The 15315-nt window shown below is 46.2% G+C and overlaps 1 protein-coding gene across 3 annotated transcripts; it reads right to left on the bottom strand.

Moving 5' to 3' along the window:
• Nucleotides 1–31: 31 nt before the first annotated feature.
• Nucleotides 32–14862, bottom strand: ulk1a (unc-51 like autophagy activating kinase 1a). Of its 3 annotated transcripts, none has more exons than XM_084467558.1 (27): nt 14415–14862; nt 14232–14324; nt 13996–14037; nt 12936–12968; nt 12813–12849; nt 10635–10808; nt 10241–10314; nt 10044–10145; nt 9200–9258; nt 7361–7443; nt 7217–7267; nt 7024–7124; nt 6411–6579; nt 6132–6189; nt 6002–6046; nt 5661–5786; nt 4916–5061; nt 4468–4568; nt 4036–4133; nt 3707–3831; nt 3419–3529; nt 2667–2818; nt 2259–2434; nt 1999–2117; nt 1732–1889; nt 1270–1405; nt 32–850 (listed from the first exon to the last, which is right to left on the bottom strand). In XM_084467558.1, exons 1-27 carry the CDS (start codon nt 14502–14504, stop codon nt 786–788), a joined length of 2724 nt encoding a protein of 907 aa, XP_084323684.1. In that variant the 5' UTR covers nt 14505–14862; the 3' UTR covers nt 32–785. The 3 variants fall into 3 exon arrangements, with proteins under 3 accessions (XP_084323684.1, XP_084323685.1, XP_084323686.1); XM_084467559.1 differs by having other exon boundaries at nt 5661–5783; XM_084467560.1 differs by having other exon boundaries at nt 14225–14324; nt 14415–14458.
• Nucleotides 14863–15315: the final 453 nt, after the last annotated feature.

Raw genomic sequence — 15315 nt, 5'->3', positions numbered from 1 at the left:
CAGCAAAGATGTTGATATTTTTTATGTCGAAAATGTCATTCATAAAACACACAACACAAACATATTCAAAAACACTCCAACACCAATTACCATGCATTGTTATGACACATTATCATTTCAATTTCAATTAATTGAACAGAAAGTTATTTCAAGAATGAACAAGTTAGCAAAAATACAGCATTACTTGCATTGTAATAAAAGCCAAGCCAAATAGTTCTCAGAACATTGCAGATGAACAAATACATGTTTTTACACTTTCATCTTCCTATTGCATCTTGTCACTCGTGATAGAAAGAAACATAAACCAATCAGACACTGTATTAGTAGCTTGGCTACACATTGGCAATATTTGGTCTTCAAAATAATCAGACTCTTATTTGCTCGTAGATCAATACAGTACTTGTTCAATACACACATAAAACCAACCACTGTTTAAGGCATTTTTTCAAGTAATAAAACAAATCATTCAAACACATTGCTGGCTGTAATTATTCTCTGTGCAAACTGTTGAACTAATACAAACAACATATTTAAGCCGGGAATAATTCCGTCAGCCCAGAGCATGTAAAAAGGGAACATAACATGTTGCGTCTCTGTAGATGTGCCAAAACAGTTCTTTTCAAGATGCCCACCAGTCAGGCTGGGCGCTTATGGACGAGCTGAAGCTTCAGTGGTCGTTTCCCCTGCGTGCGGGACATCAAAGTGCTTTTGTGTGTCAACAGTCTGGTGCTCATCTGCCTCTTAGCCAGATGGGTGACAGAAGAACAAGGGCTGTGTTGTCCCCACTAAAGATAGCTAGCATGCTGTAAGCTGTGGAGCGAAGCAAGACGTCGCTCGATGCACTGCTTACCTGTGGTAGCGAGACAGAGAGAGAGAGACACAGAGACCGAGCGAGAGAGAGAGACACCGAGAGAGAGAGACAATCAGAGACAGAGAGAGAGACACAGAGAGAGACAATCAGAGACAGAGAGAGAGACACACAGAGAGACAATCAGAGACAGAGAGAGAGACACACACAGAGAGAGAGAGAGAGAGAGAGAGAGAGAGAGAGAGAGAGAGAGAGAGAGAGAGAGAGAGAGAGAGAGAGAGAGAGAGAGAGAGAGAGAGAGAGAGAGAGAGAGAGAGAGAGAGAGAGAGAGAGAGAGAGAAATAATAATGATTAAATATTGCAAGGATCATAATAGAAGTCTAGCACTAAAACAACCATATACAACTTTTTATAACAACACACTTTTTTCTGCTTTTAGTGTTGAAAAATAAAGCATTTACATTTGTCAACGCTCTCAGCGTCACGTTGCTCCGTGACAACGCGGGACAGGCCCTCCATCAGCAAGAGGCCCTTGTGGTACCGCTGGACAGAGGCCGTGCTACAGTGGAACATCTCATCCAGGGCCGCGGACTGCACCTGGATACCATGGAAATGTATAGGCGCGCGCGCACACACACACACACACACACACACACACACACACACACACACACACACACACACACACACACACACACACACACACACACACACACACACACACACACACACACACACACACACACACTTAATCTAACATAACAAATAATTATAATGTAATATATGCCATTTGGTGGGCCCATTTATCCTAAGTCTTACTTAACTGTGAGTGCATACATTCCTAACTGATTGGAATCAAACCCCTAGCCCTGGCAGTGTTAATGCCTCTACCGGCTGCGCCAGTCATTTAATTGGAGCCTTACCATTTGCACTGCGTGGTTGTAAATAAGCTTCTCTGCTACGATGCCATTGAAGCAGTCCATCAGTCTCTGCTTGTCCTGCAGAAAGCTCTGCAGCCGGTCGTTGAGCGAGCGGCAATACGTCACGCAGGCCTTGTACAACTCGTTCAGCTTCCTGATCACTGCACCAGAGAGACATTCTCAGTGACCGTTCTTACAACCTGCATCTTACATCCAATGGCTGAACTCAAGAGTGTGGTGAACAGGCACTGGAGAGAACACTGCTCTTACGTTGCTTCACTGTGTCCGAGGGCAGCAGACGGCCTTCTTTGACGTCCTCTTTAGCGGCGCGCAGCGTGGAGGACAGGAACTCCTCACACTTCATGTACAACACCAGCTGCTCTGCGTGGCTGCAGGATATCCAAGAGGGGAAAGGCCAAACGAAACATGATCAAAAAGGAAATGTGTTGTGTACATGTTTTGTGTGTGCCTCGTTTTGTCAGGCCAGGCTGTACACAGAACAATGCAAAAAGCTGATCCCACTCACTGACCTCCACTCTCTGCTGAGAAGGCTGATCTGATCCGTCACCAGGCTTTGCTGCAGGAAGGATAGGTCAGGGCTGCTGCTGGTCTCCAGGACTTGGTCTTTGGAGAACGCCATCTCCATGACACATTGGACAAAGGCCAGTGTGAAGCGGAGCTCCATTAGAGCATTTGTATGTGCCTGCTGTAGTTGTATGGGTTAGAAAGATCGTCAACACTTAAAACGCACCAAGAAGCATCTTCTATGATTTTTTATATTTGATCGCCTTTTATTATACTACTTTTCATTTCCCATCTGGGATCAAAATAATCCTATCTTATCTCATCGTAGCTCATGAGCCCCACCGACCCATGGCTTCAACAGGTGTTTAATGAACCTTAACTTCCAATGGTGGTCTGTTAATATGTGTACTTACCTCCATCAGCGTGTCGTCTGGGAGCTCAGGAGGGTGGAAATCCAGACTGCTCTGTGGGACCCCGTCCATGACCTCAACGTCACTCTCTCGGCGGGCTCTCCTGTGAAGATGGCTCCCAAAGAGCCAGGCTGTACTCATGAAGCTGGGGCTTTCTGGAGTGGAGAATACAGACAGGATCAGTCCAACCCATGCATCTCTTGAACAGAAGTGATTCAAAGAATGAATACCGTTACCAAGTGTTTCAAGGGTAGAGACACAGAGGAAAGGGCAATTACAAAAATAGTTGGTAGATTACTCAAACAAAAGATTTATATATTCCTATATTTAGAGAAGTGTTCATGTTATTTAGAAGGATAAATCATGCTAAAGGTAAATCAAGTAGTTAACATACAGTCAGAATATAATTACTGATCTCAAACTACCTTAAAAACAAATTCCTATTCCTCTTATATTAGGGTTAGGGTTATTCTGACAATAACCACTTCCATAACGAAAATGTGTGTTGTTAATGCCAGGGGTTGCTGTTTTGATCAGATCATTTTTTATCAGAAAGTAAAATGTTAATCAATACATTTATTAGATCACTATTGGTCAAAGGAAATTAACTTGTGATCATTGTGTTGCCTTATCAAATAAATATCTTTGAAATAAGCGAAAATATCGTCTCCAGACAATTAATGAAATGTGAACAGTATAATCACAGTAATAATAGTATTAATGGTGAGCCATCAAGCTGTGGTGAAGAACTGTACCAGAGAATATCCGAGGAGGGGTGTTTCCTATGGATGGAGAGTCAGCAAACGCCACCGCTGCAGGACTGACTGACAGCCCTCCTGCAGTTCTCCGACACCCACTAGGTGAGGCTGTGGGACAGGGAAACGGGTTGACCGATCACAGGTGGCCAAGAATTTGACCTGGCCTGACTTACTTTACAAACACAGAGACCTCTTGCCGAGACTCATGTTGTCTCATATAGCATTACTTAACTAATCGACTCCCTTGAGGAACCATTACATTTCTCAAACCCCACATGCATCTACCTGCAACAGCCATCTCCCTGGTTCCTGATATGTCAACGCTCTTCTCAGAAAGCGGGCCGTCGTGGAGCTGCGTTCCAAAGGCAGCCTTCAGCAGCATATCAGATATCCTGCCTGTACTCCATGACCTGGGCGCCCAAAAAAACTCTGTGATTAATCAGACAACAATGTTTACGCTGTAATGATGAATCAAACAACAACATTTGCATACTGCCGCGGGCCAGAGCACGAGGCGATTATTAAATACAACAACAACTAATGAATTGATTACTTGATTCAAAAAGCAGCATCTAATTCATTGCTGGTGGGAGTTGCATGAGGGATTGTTTTACCGTTTTAAGGGGCTGTCATTGTTCTCCTTCGGCCCCGCTGGCTTGTTCTGAGGGGTGGAAGAGGGGCCATGGGTTGACTGGTTCGAGGCCGTCCTTACCTGGTTTGTAATGGATAGTGGTGTATGTATTGGATAATTGTTCATACAAATAAAATGAGGCAAAGTCTGTCGTTATCCACATGATGAATAAACAAACAGTCAATCTGACATTAGGGATACAGGTCAACAACGATACAGGTCAACATTGGGAAATCCAGTGGGAGAAAGTTAAACTTAATCATTAACTCTTAAGTTAACTCTTAACTCTTAAGTATTGTAAACTTGGCAGATGCCACTTTTGAAGTAGCTAATAAAGTATCGTGAAATATTATCGTTGACTCCTCTCAACGATAACCGGAACATTCGATTTAACATCAAGTCATTCAAAGCCAACCTTTAGGCTCTGGGGGGCCGCCGGGTTGATATCCCTGCAGGGGAGCCCGGTCCTGGAGCTCAGAGGGCAGGCCTGCTCTGGGGTCCCGGGGGAGCCCCCCACTACAAAGGGACCAGACACAGATGGAGGGTTCAGAAAGACCAGTATCAGGACCCTCCTGTCCGCTGCTGGGAGCAGACCAGATGCTACTCAGGGGCGATTGTAATTGAGCCAACATGCTGTATTGAAATACAGAAGAATGGAAGAAAGAAAGTTTAAATATTTATCATTTGTTGACGCCTAGCCTTACTGCTGTAATATGAGAGTGAATGACTGTGTGTTACGCCTAATATGCAATAGCAGAGCGACCTTTCAAAAACCAGCTGCCTCTTTAACAGCCAAACGGAGGGAAAGCTCTCCTAAACGACACTGATAGGTGAAGTGGAGATCAGTGGTGGTAGCCAGCTACCTTGTGTAGAAAGGCGAGCAGGTGGAGCTGCTCCAGCTCGGAGCCGCGGGGAGGAGGCCAGTGGGGAGCCTCGACCTGCCTGAGCCCCACCAGTTCTGCACTCTCCTGGGGATATTCTGCTGCTGTTCCCAGCACAGAGCATAGCCCTGAAACAAACACACACACACCCACACACTTAAGCCGTTTCTCAATACCAAGTACGTGGACTACGTACTCGCGGACTTGGAAGTACGTACTTGGCAAGTCCGGACTTTCAAGTACAGACTTCCGAGAACGCGAGTACGCACCTGCAATTGGAACAGCAGCGGACTCGATGATGCATCCTGGGATATTTAACGGTCCCAAGTCCACACGAGTCCCCTCCGATGCATCCTCGATAGAACGGCCTCATCGAGAACGCATCGAGAACACTTCCGGGTTTTACGACAGTACTCGCGTACTCGCATACTTGGAATTAGAACAGTGCTTGGGCTACCACTGATGACGTTTACCGAGAACGCAAGTACACGAGTACACACGAGAACGCGAATTGAGAAACTGCTTTAGTTATGTCTTCAGCTACAGTTAGGATAGTTGAGAGTTGGACGGTGCTTCCTCTCACAGCCCACAGATGAACACAAGGCTCCTAAAGAGATCAATGGGTATGGCTTCTAGCATGCAGTCGGTTGTCAATGGACTGTTACCAGGGTACCAGAAAAATACTGTTTAATTCCAAAGTCCTGTGTACGTCGTGCCTGGTTTGTACCTGGTGGATCCATGTAGGCCAGCAGGCTGTAGGTGTTGCTCCATGCGCTGGTAGTTGTGGATCTGAGTGGGGACGGGAACGGCCACTGACTGCTGGTAGTTGCTGCAGTTAAACCCCACAGTCCTGCTACAGAGAAACAGAGACAGAGACACAGAGAGAGAGAGAGAGAGAGAGAGAGAGAGAGAGAACCAGGAGGCAAGAGTTAGGAGAGGGGAACATTTTTAGAAAAAAAAATTATGTCACATTTTCCAAAGGTTACCGAATTAAAATATGAGTATACAATCTTTATCTCACTGCTACCAGATTAATCTTAAACATCCATCCATCTACCATTGTTTTACCTGGTAGGTTTAGCTGGAGAGTGTGGTGACGTGGAGGGTGAAGTCCTAAAAATGAAAATATAATAAATAATGAAATCCATACATCCTATTATTGCTATAACCTAAGTATGTCTACTTGTGTATGGCCTACCCCGTGTATATGAGGCAGCCCTCATAGGGGGAACCATCTCCCACTTCAGTGGACTCACCTGGTAAGGTAAAGGCACAGAGGGAAGTTTAATATGCAACTACTGCATATACATACTGCATATAGTTATGTATCTTCCAATTGTCTGGAAATCCCTTTCCACAGCATATAGCACACATTGAAACACAGTACTTTAACGCTTGAGACACAGAAGACTGATACGAAGCCAAACGCTGAAACAAGTTCACCGCAATGTCTGGTTGTACAGAAATCATTTCTTACTGGGAAACTGGGCTGGCACCATAACATAGTCCTCCCCGTAGGACGAGTCGTCCTTCCTGCCCTGACGGGGAGCCGCCTTGGGCCGAGGGAGGTCCACTGCCCTGTGGGCCGGGGGCCGGTGCTTGTTCCGTGTTTTGTGCTGAGGTGGAGTCATCTCCTCATCGGAATGCTGAAGAGCAGCGGGAGAACGAATGGAGTTAATAGGGGCTAAATAAAACCTTATGCTGACATTTGACCAGATTGACGGTTATTTTTACAGACACACCCACACCCAATTTACATTCAGGGCATTAAGCAAACGCTTTTATCAAAAGTGACTTACAATAAGTATATTTGTCAGAAGAAAGAGAAACAATATATCACTGTCGGTACAGTAAGGATGTTCATTGAAGTGCCAAGCACTAACAATCGCTAAGTTAACCCATTCCCCGTATACAACAAATATAGCCAGGATAAGATGCTACAGGATGAGATTACTATTTTAAAGTGTAAGGATGTACGACATACAATAAGTGCATAAGAAAGGTGTTGGGGGGGGGGGGGGGGGGGTTAAGGGGGGAGGCTATGCAGAGTTTAGGTGAACTCTGAACCACACATACATACACACACTTACATATTGAGGGGAGGGCTGGTTGGAGATGGACGAGCCGCTGGAAGAGCTAGCAGAACCAGACCCAAAGCTGGGGTAGGATGGGATCATGGGAACCGGAGAAGCTAAAAGGAGACAGAACCCGTTATGGATCTGAACAGGCAGCGGCAGCCTCAGAGTCACGTTATTCCATGTGTTAATCTCGGGGCCTACACACATTTCTTTGGAGATGGACTTGATTCCAAGAAGGGGTGGCTGAAGAACTGGTCTGCGGGGGGGGAAGACGCCAGGAATACGTCAGGATGAGGAGTGTTGAAACGTGACTCTGTGATTAGGAGGACTATGGTCTCGGGGGGCTTACCGAAGTTCATCCGATCCTTGTGGTTCCTCTGCAGGAGGCCGAGGAGCAGATGGCGGAGGTGGACGGACGTCTCCCGTGGGATGCTGGGGTGAAACAAGCAGACTTTCTGCTTAGCTCATCCCTTTGACAATGTTAATATTCAACGCAAACATGAAAACTTGCTGAGAAAACGGTGCCGTGGTTTGGCCGACTCCAACTGTTATTACAGCCATGCTTCATGTTTTTAGGAGGCTTACAGTGAAGTCAGATACAGGTCATTAGGAGGCAGGTGGGGAGGTTAGGTATCATGCTCATTTACATTTTGGCTGTTAGTCAAACCCTATACAACCCTAACCCTAACCTTATACAACCCTAACCCTAACCCTATACATTATACTGGCTAAGTATAATGTATAGGGTTAAGTATTTATCTAGAATCAATGTGTAACGGTACTTAGAATAAATACATGCACAAGTATGTAGTGTAATGTTATGGAGCCTTTACAAGTATGTAGTGTAGTATAACAGAGCATAGACAGAAGAGTAAAAAACAAGCAAGAAAGGGAATCATGTTCCTCTAATTCTTCTAAGGGCGCCAGTCTGCCAAGAGTGTTAGCAGGCGGGGGTGTGGCACCACTGGAGCGGCCAGGGATTAGCGAGGCACTGTGCTCAGGATCAGCCTAGCAGCAGCTATGTCCTGCAGAGGCTGAATCAGCTGGCTCGACAGTACAGGAAAGAACCAAACCAGGAGGTATCTGACAACTATCGTAACTACAACATCCTGAAAAACACGCCATGTTCAGCTCTAGGTATGAATACATATATGATGACCATCTGGCGTGCTTATCTGCTGGCTCCAGTCTCTTGCTAGTGTGCACTATGTTTTTTTATAATTCAGGTCCATTTTTAAACCCTGCTGCGGATTGATACAATTTCAGAAAAAAAAAACATTTTCTGCATATTTTTGTTTTTTTGAGAAAATTCTATGATTATAACGCATTCTAGATGTATTTATATCCCATCAAACCTATAACTGGTGCTGCGTGTGTGTCTCTGCCATCTGTTTATGTCTGTGCTAAGCTATGTGGGTCAGGTGGAAAGTGATCGCAGCTCAGAGCAGTTATAAATAGAACGACAAGAAAACCACAACCTTCATGACCTCACCTCATGCGCGCACACACACACACACACACACACACACACACACACACACACACACACACACACACACACACACACACACACACACACACACACACACACACACACACACACACACACACACACACGATCAAAGGCTTCATCTTTGCAACAGATGACCCTGGTTGCGAGCAATGCCCTTGGGAACAGAGCCCACATGTACACATCAGCCCTGGACACGTTCCAAGTCTGTGGTACGAGAACATCAAAGCTGAGGCATACTTAATAATCTATCCAAGTGTGAACAGGAAATACCTCAGGCTACACTAAGTGAACAGTGCAGTCTGTGCAGTCAGCTTTCACTGGAAGACAAGTGAGAAAGTCGTGCAGGGGCCCACCACACACTGCAGTAGTGCAGTACTATACTCTCTGGGCCTGGCTCAGGAACCGACGACAGAGACGCAGCCAGCAGCAGTCAGTCGATCAGTGTCAGCGGCCCAGAGATTGATGTTGTCTCGTGTGCGTCCATGGGGCGCTTTATGGGTTGTCCATGCATGTGGTTGCCGTTAAGCGACAAAAAGACCCATGCAATGTGTGCACACGTGGGGGGGGGGGGGGGGGGGGGTGAGTTGGCATGGCCCTGCCTCAGAGCAGGGACAGATGTAGGGGCGCACTTGCCCGGGAGAACGTGCACGTGGACGAGGTCCCAGAGGTACTGACCTGGGGAGCAGATTCCCGTTGCTTTCGTAGAAGAGCCGGAGCTCCTGGGGGGTGCTGGCCTGCACACACACACACACACACACACACACACACACACACACACACACACACACACACACACACACACACACACACACACACACACACACACACACACACACACACACACACACACACACACACACACACACGATCAATGTGGTATGGAAGTATGCTAAGCCAAATGAAACTGTGAGTGTGCTCGATCAGTAATAGTATCCAGAACTCTGTGTCATGCTCAGGGAAAGTGTATTCAAGGAAACCACGCCAAAAATACCCCCAGCATCAACAAAGACGTTGCACAATCCAATCCCTCACCACTGTTTACATCTCTCAGCTTGACGATAAATAAGCAAAAGATAGAAAACTTACAATTAAACAAGGCATAAGAAGTTAGCATGAAGCTATCCTGTACCATAAAAGAGGGGACATTATGTATTCTTGTCCCTAGCAGTCATAACAGGTTGAGAAACCATGTTTGCGCTGGGGTCCAAAGAAATGGCCTGCAGCCATTTCCGCATACTGTAAACAAGGGCTCATTCCTAACAAGCATCAAGTTGTTCCCGCTCATTTCCAAAAGCAAGTTAGTTGCGCAGATCAGTCACAGAGTAGGACATGTGATGTTTACTGGTTGACAGGAATACATTTGTACTTTCTGGTTCGCCTCGATAGTAAGACAATCTGTGAAGCCAAATGTAAAACACACAGCTTGGCCATTTACAGGCTACAATAATAAATAAAAGAAGAGGTGTGTGTGTGTGTGTGTGTGTGTGTGCGTGTGCGTGTGTGTGTGCGTGTGTCTCACATAGAAGGGAGCTTTCCCAGTCAGACACTGGTACACTACTGTGCCGATGCTCCAGAGGTCAGCCTTGGCATCGTAGTTCTGGGACATGATAACCTCCGGGGCCTAAGGGCAGACAAACATAGATTACAGCCCAGGAACAGGGGGACCATATGGGCCTGCCAGGACAGGAGGCTGGGCTGAAGGGCTCTGATGCTCACCATGTACATGGGGGAGCCACACAGCGTGGCCGCCATCGTGTTAGTCTGGAGATGTCGAGCAAACCCAAAGTCAGCTGTAGAGAGAGAAGACAGAGCAGGGGAGTGAGTGAGTGAGTGAGTGAGTGAGTGAGTGAGTGACTGAGTGTAATACAGTCGCCCCAAATGCCGAAAGACAGCGGATCAATTGACAAAGCTCCTTTGTGGTCACTTAATGTCCTCGCAATTTCCCCAACCTCATTTCCAGAAAACACATTAAAAAAGAGACCCTCTCTCCCCGTCCCGTAGAGAACCTCAGGCTCAGTCCCTCTCTCACATTGTGATGTTTGTGTACATTTATTCTGCAGTTGGACAAATGTGACGTCACTAAAGAGTTGAGAGAATGTGCCTCCCTCACCGATTTTGAGGCAGGTATTGCTGGGGCTGCTGCGGCGGCCGGGGGGGGAGCAGAGGAGGATGTTCTGGGGCTTCAGGTCCCGGTGGATGATGCCTCTGCTCTGCAGGATCTTCATGGCCCTGGAGATCTGCTGCAGGAACACACGGATGGTGTCCTCGCTCAGGGTACGCCGAGCTGCAATGAAACACACCACACAGGAGGAAGATGAAGGGACGGAGCCAACAACTTTCTCACAACCTTGAATGCGGCAAAATAACCACATATGTTCACGGTACATTGGATTCTGAATATAATACTTTGGATTCTGAATATAATACTACTGTCATAATTTCCTGATTTGCATCTCCACTTCAAACCGAATGACAATTCATGCAAACAACTAATAAATGTTTATAGCAACCAGAAACACCACCTGTCGAATAGCCAGCTTTCAGCATCGTGTGTGTGTGTGTGTGTGTGTGTGTGTGTGTGTGTGTGTGTGTGTGTGTGTGTGTGTGTGTGTGTGTGTGTGTGTGTGTGTGTGTGTGTGTGTGTGTGTCAACAGGTGCACGTCAGGCATTTAACTGCTTTAACAACGTGTGCTCGGTTTGGGCAGCAGCCTACATCCAAGATGGTGGAAGACGAACGGACACAAATGTAGACAGACACAAAAACAAAGAACTGATGACGAACGGAACCAACTGGGGCGGAGAAGAAGAGCTCACTGCTTAAACATGGTTGAAGATTAGCACATGTTACCGATTCAGCTGGGGGAAAAGGGTGACACACACGCACACGCACACACACACACACACACACACACACACACACACACACACACACACACACACACTGTGATGTAAGCCTGTGTGTCTATGACTGCTGTTTTCTATCCTCTGAAGGGCAGGAGATAAGGTAGTGACAGATGGGGGGGGGGGGATTGTTCAACTTTTTCCAAGCATGGCCCCTGTGCTGTAAATAGCTCCGTGGGCCTGCTGGCACGGACGCCTTCAGTGGGCACGCTTCCAGAGACCTGCTAGAATAGAGACCTGAATTAGATGGCGTTTAAATATAGAACCACCAACGCCAGTGTGGCTGCTTGGACTGGGAGATCTGTTTGGTTGGGCCTCAGCGTCATCCTCAGTTCTGGTAGAGGGGGTCATATGGAGGCCTTGGGAGGACATTTCCAACCAGGATGTATTTAGTTTTCAAGGAAGACTGCGGTCATACCACGGCTGTATGACTGTGGAAGATTAGTATTTATACAGTATATATATATTAGTATGTATATATAACAAAACAACACTAATTGGTTGTCTGTAAGTCTACGTGTTTACACTAGGGATTAACTCTCTGGAAACAATGTGTAGCGTCCCCACCGACCACTCGAAGGCCTCCTCCACAAACAATTCTGAGGACGCAGAGAGACAACACTTGTTGTTGACTTAACACTCAGGAAAAGGACAGACACCCGACACCAGGTTGTTATTACGAGTAACGAGCTGCGAACAGAGCAGTGTCTGTCCGGAGGAGTGTCTGTCCGGAGGAGTGTGTGTGTGTGTGTGGGGGGGGGGGTGCCCACCGCAATGCAGTGGGCACCGCAATGCGGTGGGCACCGCACCGTATTAACACTGCATTGTGTTAATACGGTGTTCTGCCAATTTCTGCTTCCTTGTCAGATTTTGCTAGTGGTTCTGCGCATGCGCATGGCGACACTATTGATCCGCGGTGTAGTATTGGTGTAAAATACACGATACATGATAAAGATGTTATAATACAGTATCAGAGTCCATCGAATCATGCTACCCTATCAAAAAGTGCTACCTTGCGTGTTTGGTAGTGTATTTAATCTGTAGACCAATTGCCTCTATCAAACGATGCTCCCACTACAGCATCACGTTATTTTACACCACTACTCGCCCCATGTACACTAAGAATATGGGGAGCATATTTTGATACTGTATTATAACGTCTTTATTGGAGATTTCAGTGGTACAGTATGTGTATTTTACACCAATACTCAATGTTGTCGTCATGCGCTTTCGCAGAACCACTAGGTAGCAAAATCTGATGGGTAGCAGAAATTGGGCAGAACACCGGGCCTGTGTGTAGCCTCCTCCCTCCCCACACACATCGCTACGGTCGGAGTGCAGGTGTCAAGGACAGAGCTCACCGCTGGGCTGACTGTAGGAAACTCACCATGCAGGTACTCAGCCAGGTCGCCTCCGTTGCAGTACTGCAGGACAACAGACAACAAGTCTGTGTTAAAGCATGAATCCAGCACTCGCTGTACAGTTAACGTTCATTTTGAACGTAGCTTACCTCCATGACGAGATAAACACATCCCCCAATCTCCTGTGGGGGGAAAGGATAAACTTTTTAATTGTTACAGAGGTAGATTGAACACACTTCTACAAGCTATGAGCCGATACAGATAAATAGCCAATCGGTACTGCCGACATATTTGCTTTACCCAGGGGCCTGTGTAACTGATCCACAATCTATCTTTTCTTCTGTCAACACTAGAGGACATGACATGTTACACCAACTCAACCCTCGGACCAGAGCGTCTCCCACCTGGGCCCCCGCCATGACTCACAAGGGGGGGGGGGGGGAACCGAATATTGAATTAGATTTAAGAAACGGTCAGTTTGATGACAGTTTGATGACAGGTGAAATTAACGCTAACAAATACTGGGATTAATGAGTTATTCACATGCATATTTTATCAACATGCATCGATTGAGCCTTATATGGGGTACGTCTTCCATATAATACCAGGGCAGGTGTCACATCTCCCACATTGTGGGACAACAAGCCTGTTATTGGGGAAGCTGTTGTCTCAGCAGCCTGGTGTGGGCTACACAGGGCCATTTGTTTTGATATAGCTGACACAGGTGATCAAATGGCTTATTACAGTGGATCCACTAGGAGTTGTGGGAACCGGCACACAGATATAGAGCTATGTCCAAAGTTTCAAGACATATCCTGTCTGGAGCTGTCCCGCCTTCTGATAGGCCCACACCCATGTCCTACGTCTGCATTTCCCTGCGGATATAAAGTACTACTCTGCTCTATCTCTAAGCCCAACTGGTGAGTGTTCGGAATACCAATGTAGTACGTGTATAAACGTTCACAATGTTAAAGATGAATCTTTGTAAATAAATCCCAATTGGACACGTGCTCGCGTGAAAACTACAACAACCAGAGAGCCAACCAGCTCTCTCCCCACACGTGCGGATGACGCGCAATGTTTTCGCACATGTCACCGTAGAGCCACGCTTGTGTTTGCGTCCTCACTGAATAACACACGGATGTCTGGTACGAGGAGGAAACGGGATACACTCAAGTGTGGTTCAAGGAAAAGTGAATCCAACCCTACCTGATAGTCGAGTAGACCGACGATGTTTTCATGTTTAAGTTCCTTGAAAAGAGAGAGAGAGAGAGAGAGAGAGAGAGAGAGAGAGAGAGAGAGAGAGAGAGAGAGAGAGAGAGAGAGAGAGAGAGAGAGAGAGAGAGAGAGAGAGAGAGAGAGAGAGAGAGAGTGTGGGACAGTCAGAATTGGGAATGAAACCATAGCGCACATTTTAATGAGGTGATCAACGTCATACCTCATACCTTCAGAATCTTAATTTCTTTCCCGAGTAGGACTTGTGACTTGGCCAGATTCTTCTTGTTGATGCACTTGATCGCAACTTCACAATCGCGCTTCTTCAAAAGAAAACAAAAAAAACACAATGTTTTCAACACAGCACACAGCAGTATGAACAATATATCATAAGATGAAAACAAGTGAAATACCTCTTTATGTCTCCCCTTGAACACCACAGCGAACGCACCGTGACCGATAAGGTCCTTCCTGCTGAACTCGAAGCTGCCCACAGTCTCCATGGATCAAAGACGGACGGACACTGTTCCACACGATCAGGACTTACAGGAGATCTTCTCGGTCACAATCATGTCCATATCATCCATTTAAAAATCCGTCTCCATACATGACAAGATGTCTTAATCAGAGCTAAATCCAGATCGTAGCCTACAATAAAGCGCGTTGTAGTGACGCGTATGCGCGGTGCGCAGGAGAGAAACACGAATTATGTCAACTTAATATGCCAACTCCTTTTACCTCTTACTGAACCTCGTATCTAAAATCCCATGAAAACAATACTTATATCGCTGTTTTGGAAGGTGTCTCAGCAGAAAACCATTCAACAAAGGGCACACTCGTTATCCAGCTTTCCTGTCTTAACTTTGTAGGACGGCTGCCGCTGTAGTTATTCATATCATAGCACGCATGCGCACTGAGGGCTGCAGGCAACACTCACCTCTCTGGTTTTGCAGGCGTACTGGCTGTCATCATTCCTGCAACTAAGTTGTATAAGCAGCTAGGGTGCTTAGAGGCACAACAAATCTGCAGGATGTTGAGGGATTTAGGTGCACCCATCCCATTCGTCAACCCCTCGTTCTCCATCCCTTCTCTTCCTTTAGATTCTATTTCAATATTTATTTTATTGAATACATTTCATGTATTCGTGTTAGTATGATATATAGTACATAAATTATATTATTTTCCAAATAATGTACCTTTAATTTTCTTCACTATTTTTTCTGATAAAACACACACACACACACACACACACGCACGCACGCACGCACGCACGCACACACACACACACACACACACACACACACACACACACAC

This window comes from Micromesistius poutassou, assembly GCF_964030765.1.
Source record: "Micromesistius poutassou genome assembly, chromosome: 5".
Lineage (NCBI taxonomy): Eukaryota > Metazoa > Chordata > Actinopteri > Gadiformes > Gadidae > Micromesistius > Micromesistius poutassou.
Note: the sequence above shows the minus strand (reverse complement) of the source record. Positions and strands in the feature narration are given on the sequence as shown.

What these genes read in the sequence shown, in the direction of transcription:
- ulk1a (XM_084467558.1), bottom strand. Translation starts at nt 14,504, where the DNA reads ATGGAGACTGTGGGCAGCTTCGAGTTCAGCAGGAAGGACCTTATCGGT. An exon ending in TCAAGGGGAGACATAAAGAG is followed by an intron (nt 14,325 to 14,414) that starts GTATTTCACTTG and finishes TTTCTTTTGAAG; the next exon opens with AAGCGCGATTGTGAAGTTGC. An exon ending in CAGACGACACGCTGATGGAG is followed by an intron (nt 2,435 to 2,666) that starts GTAAGTACACAT and finishes ATACAACTACAG; the next exon opens with CAGGCACATACAAATGCTCT.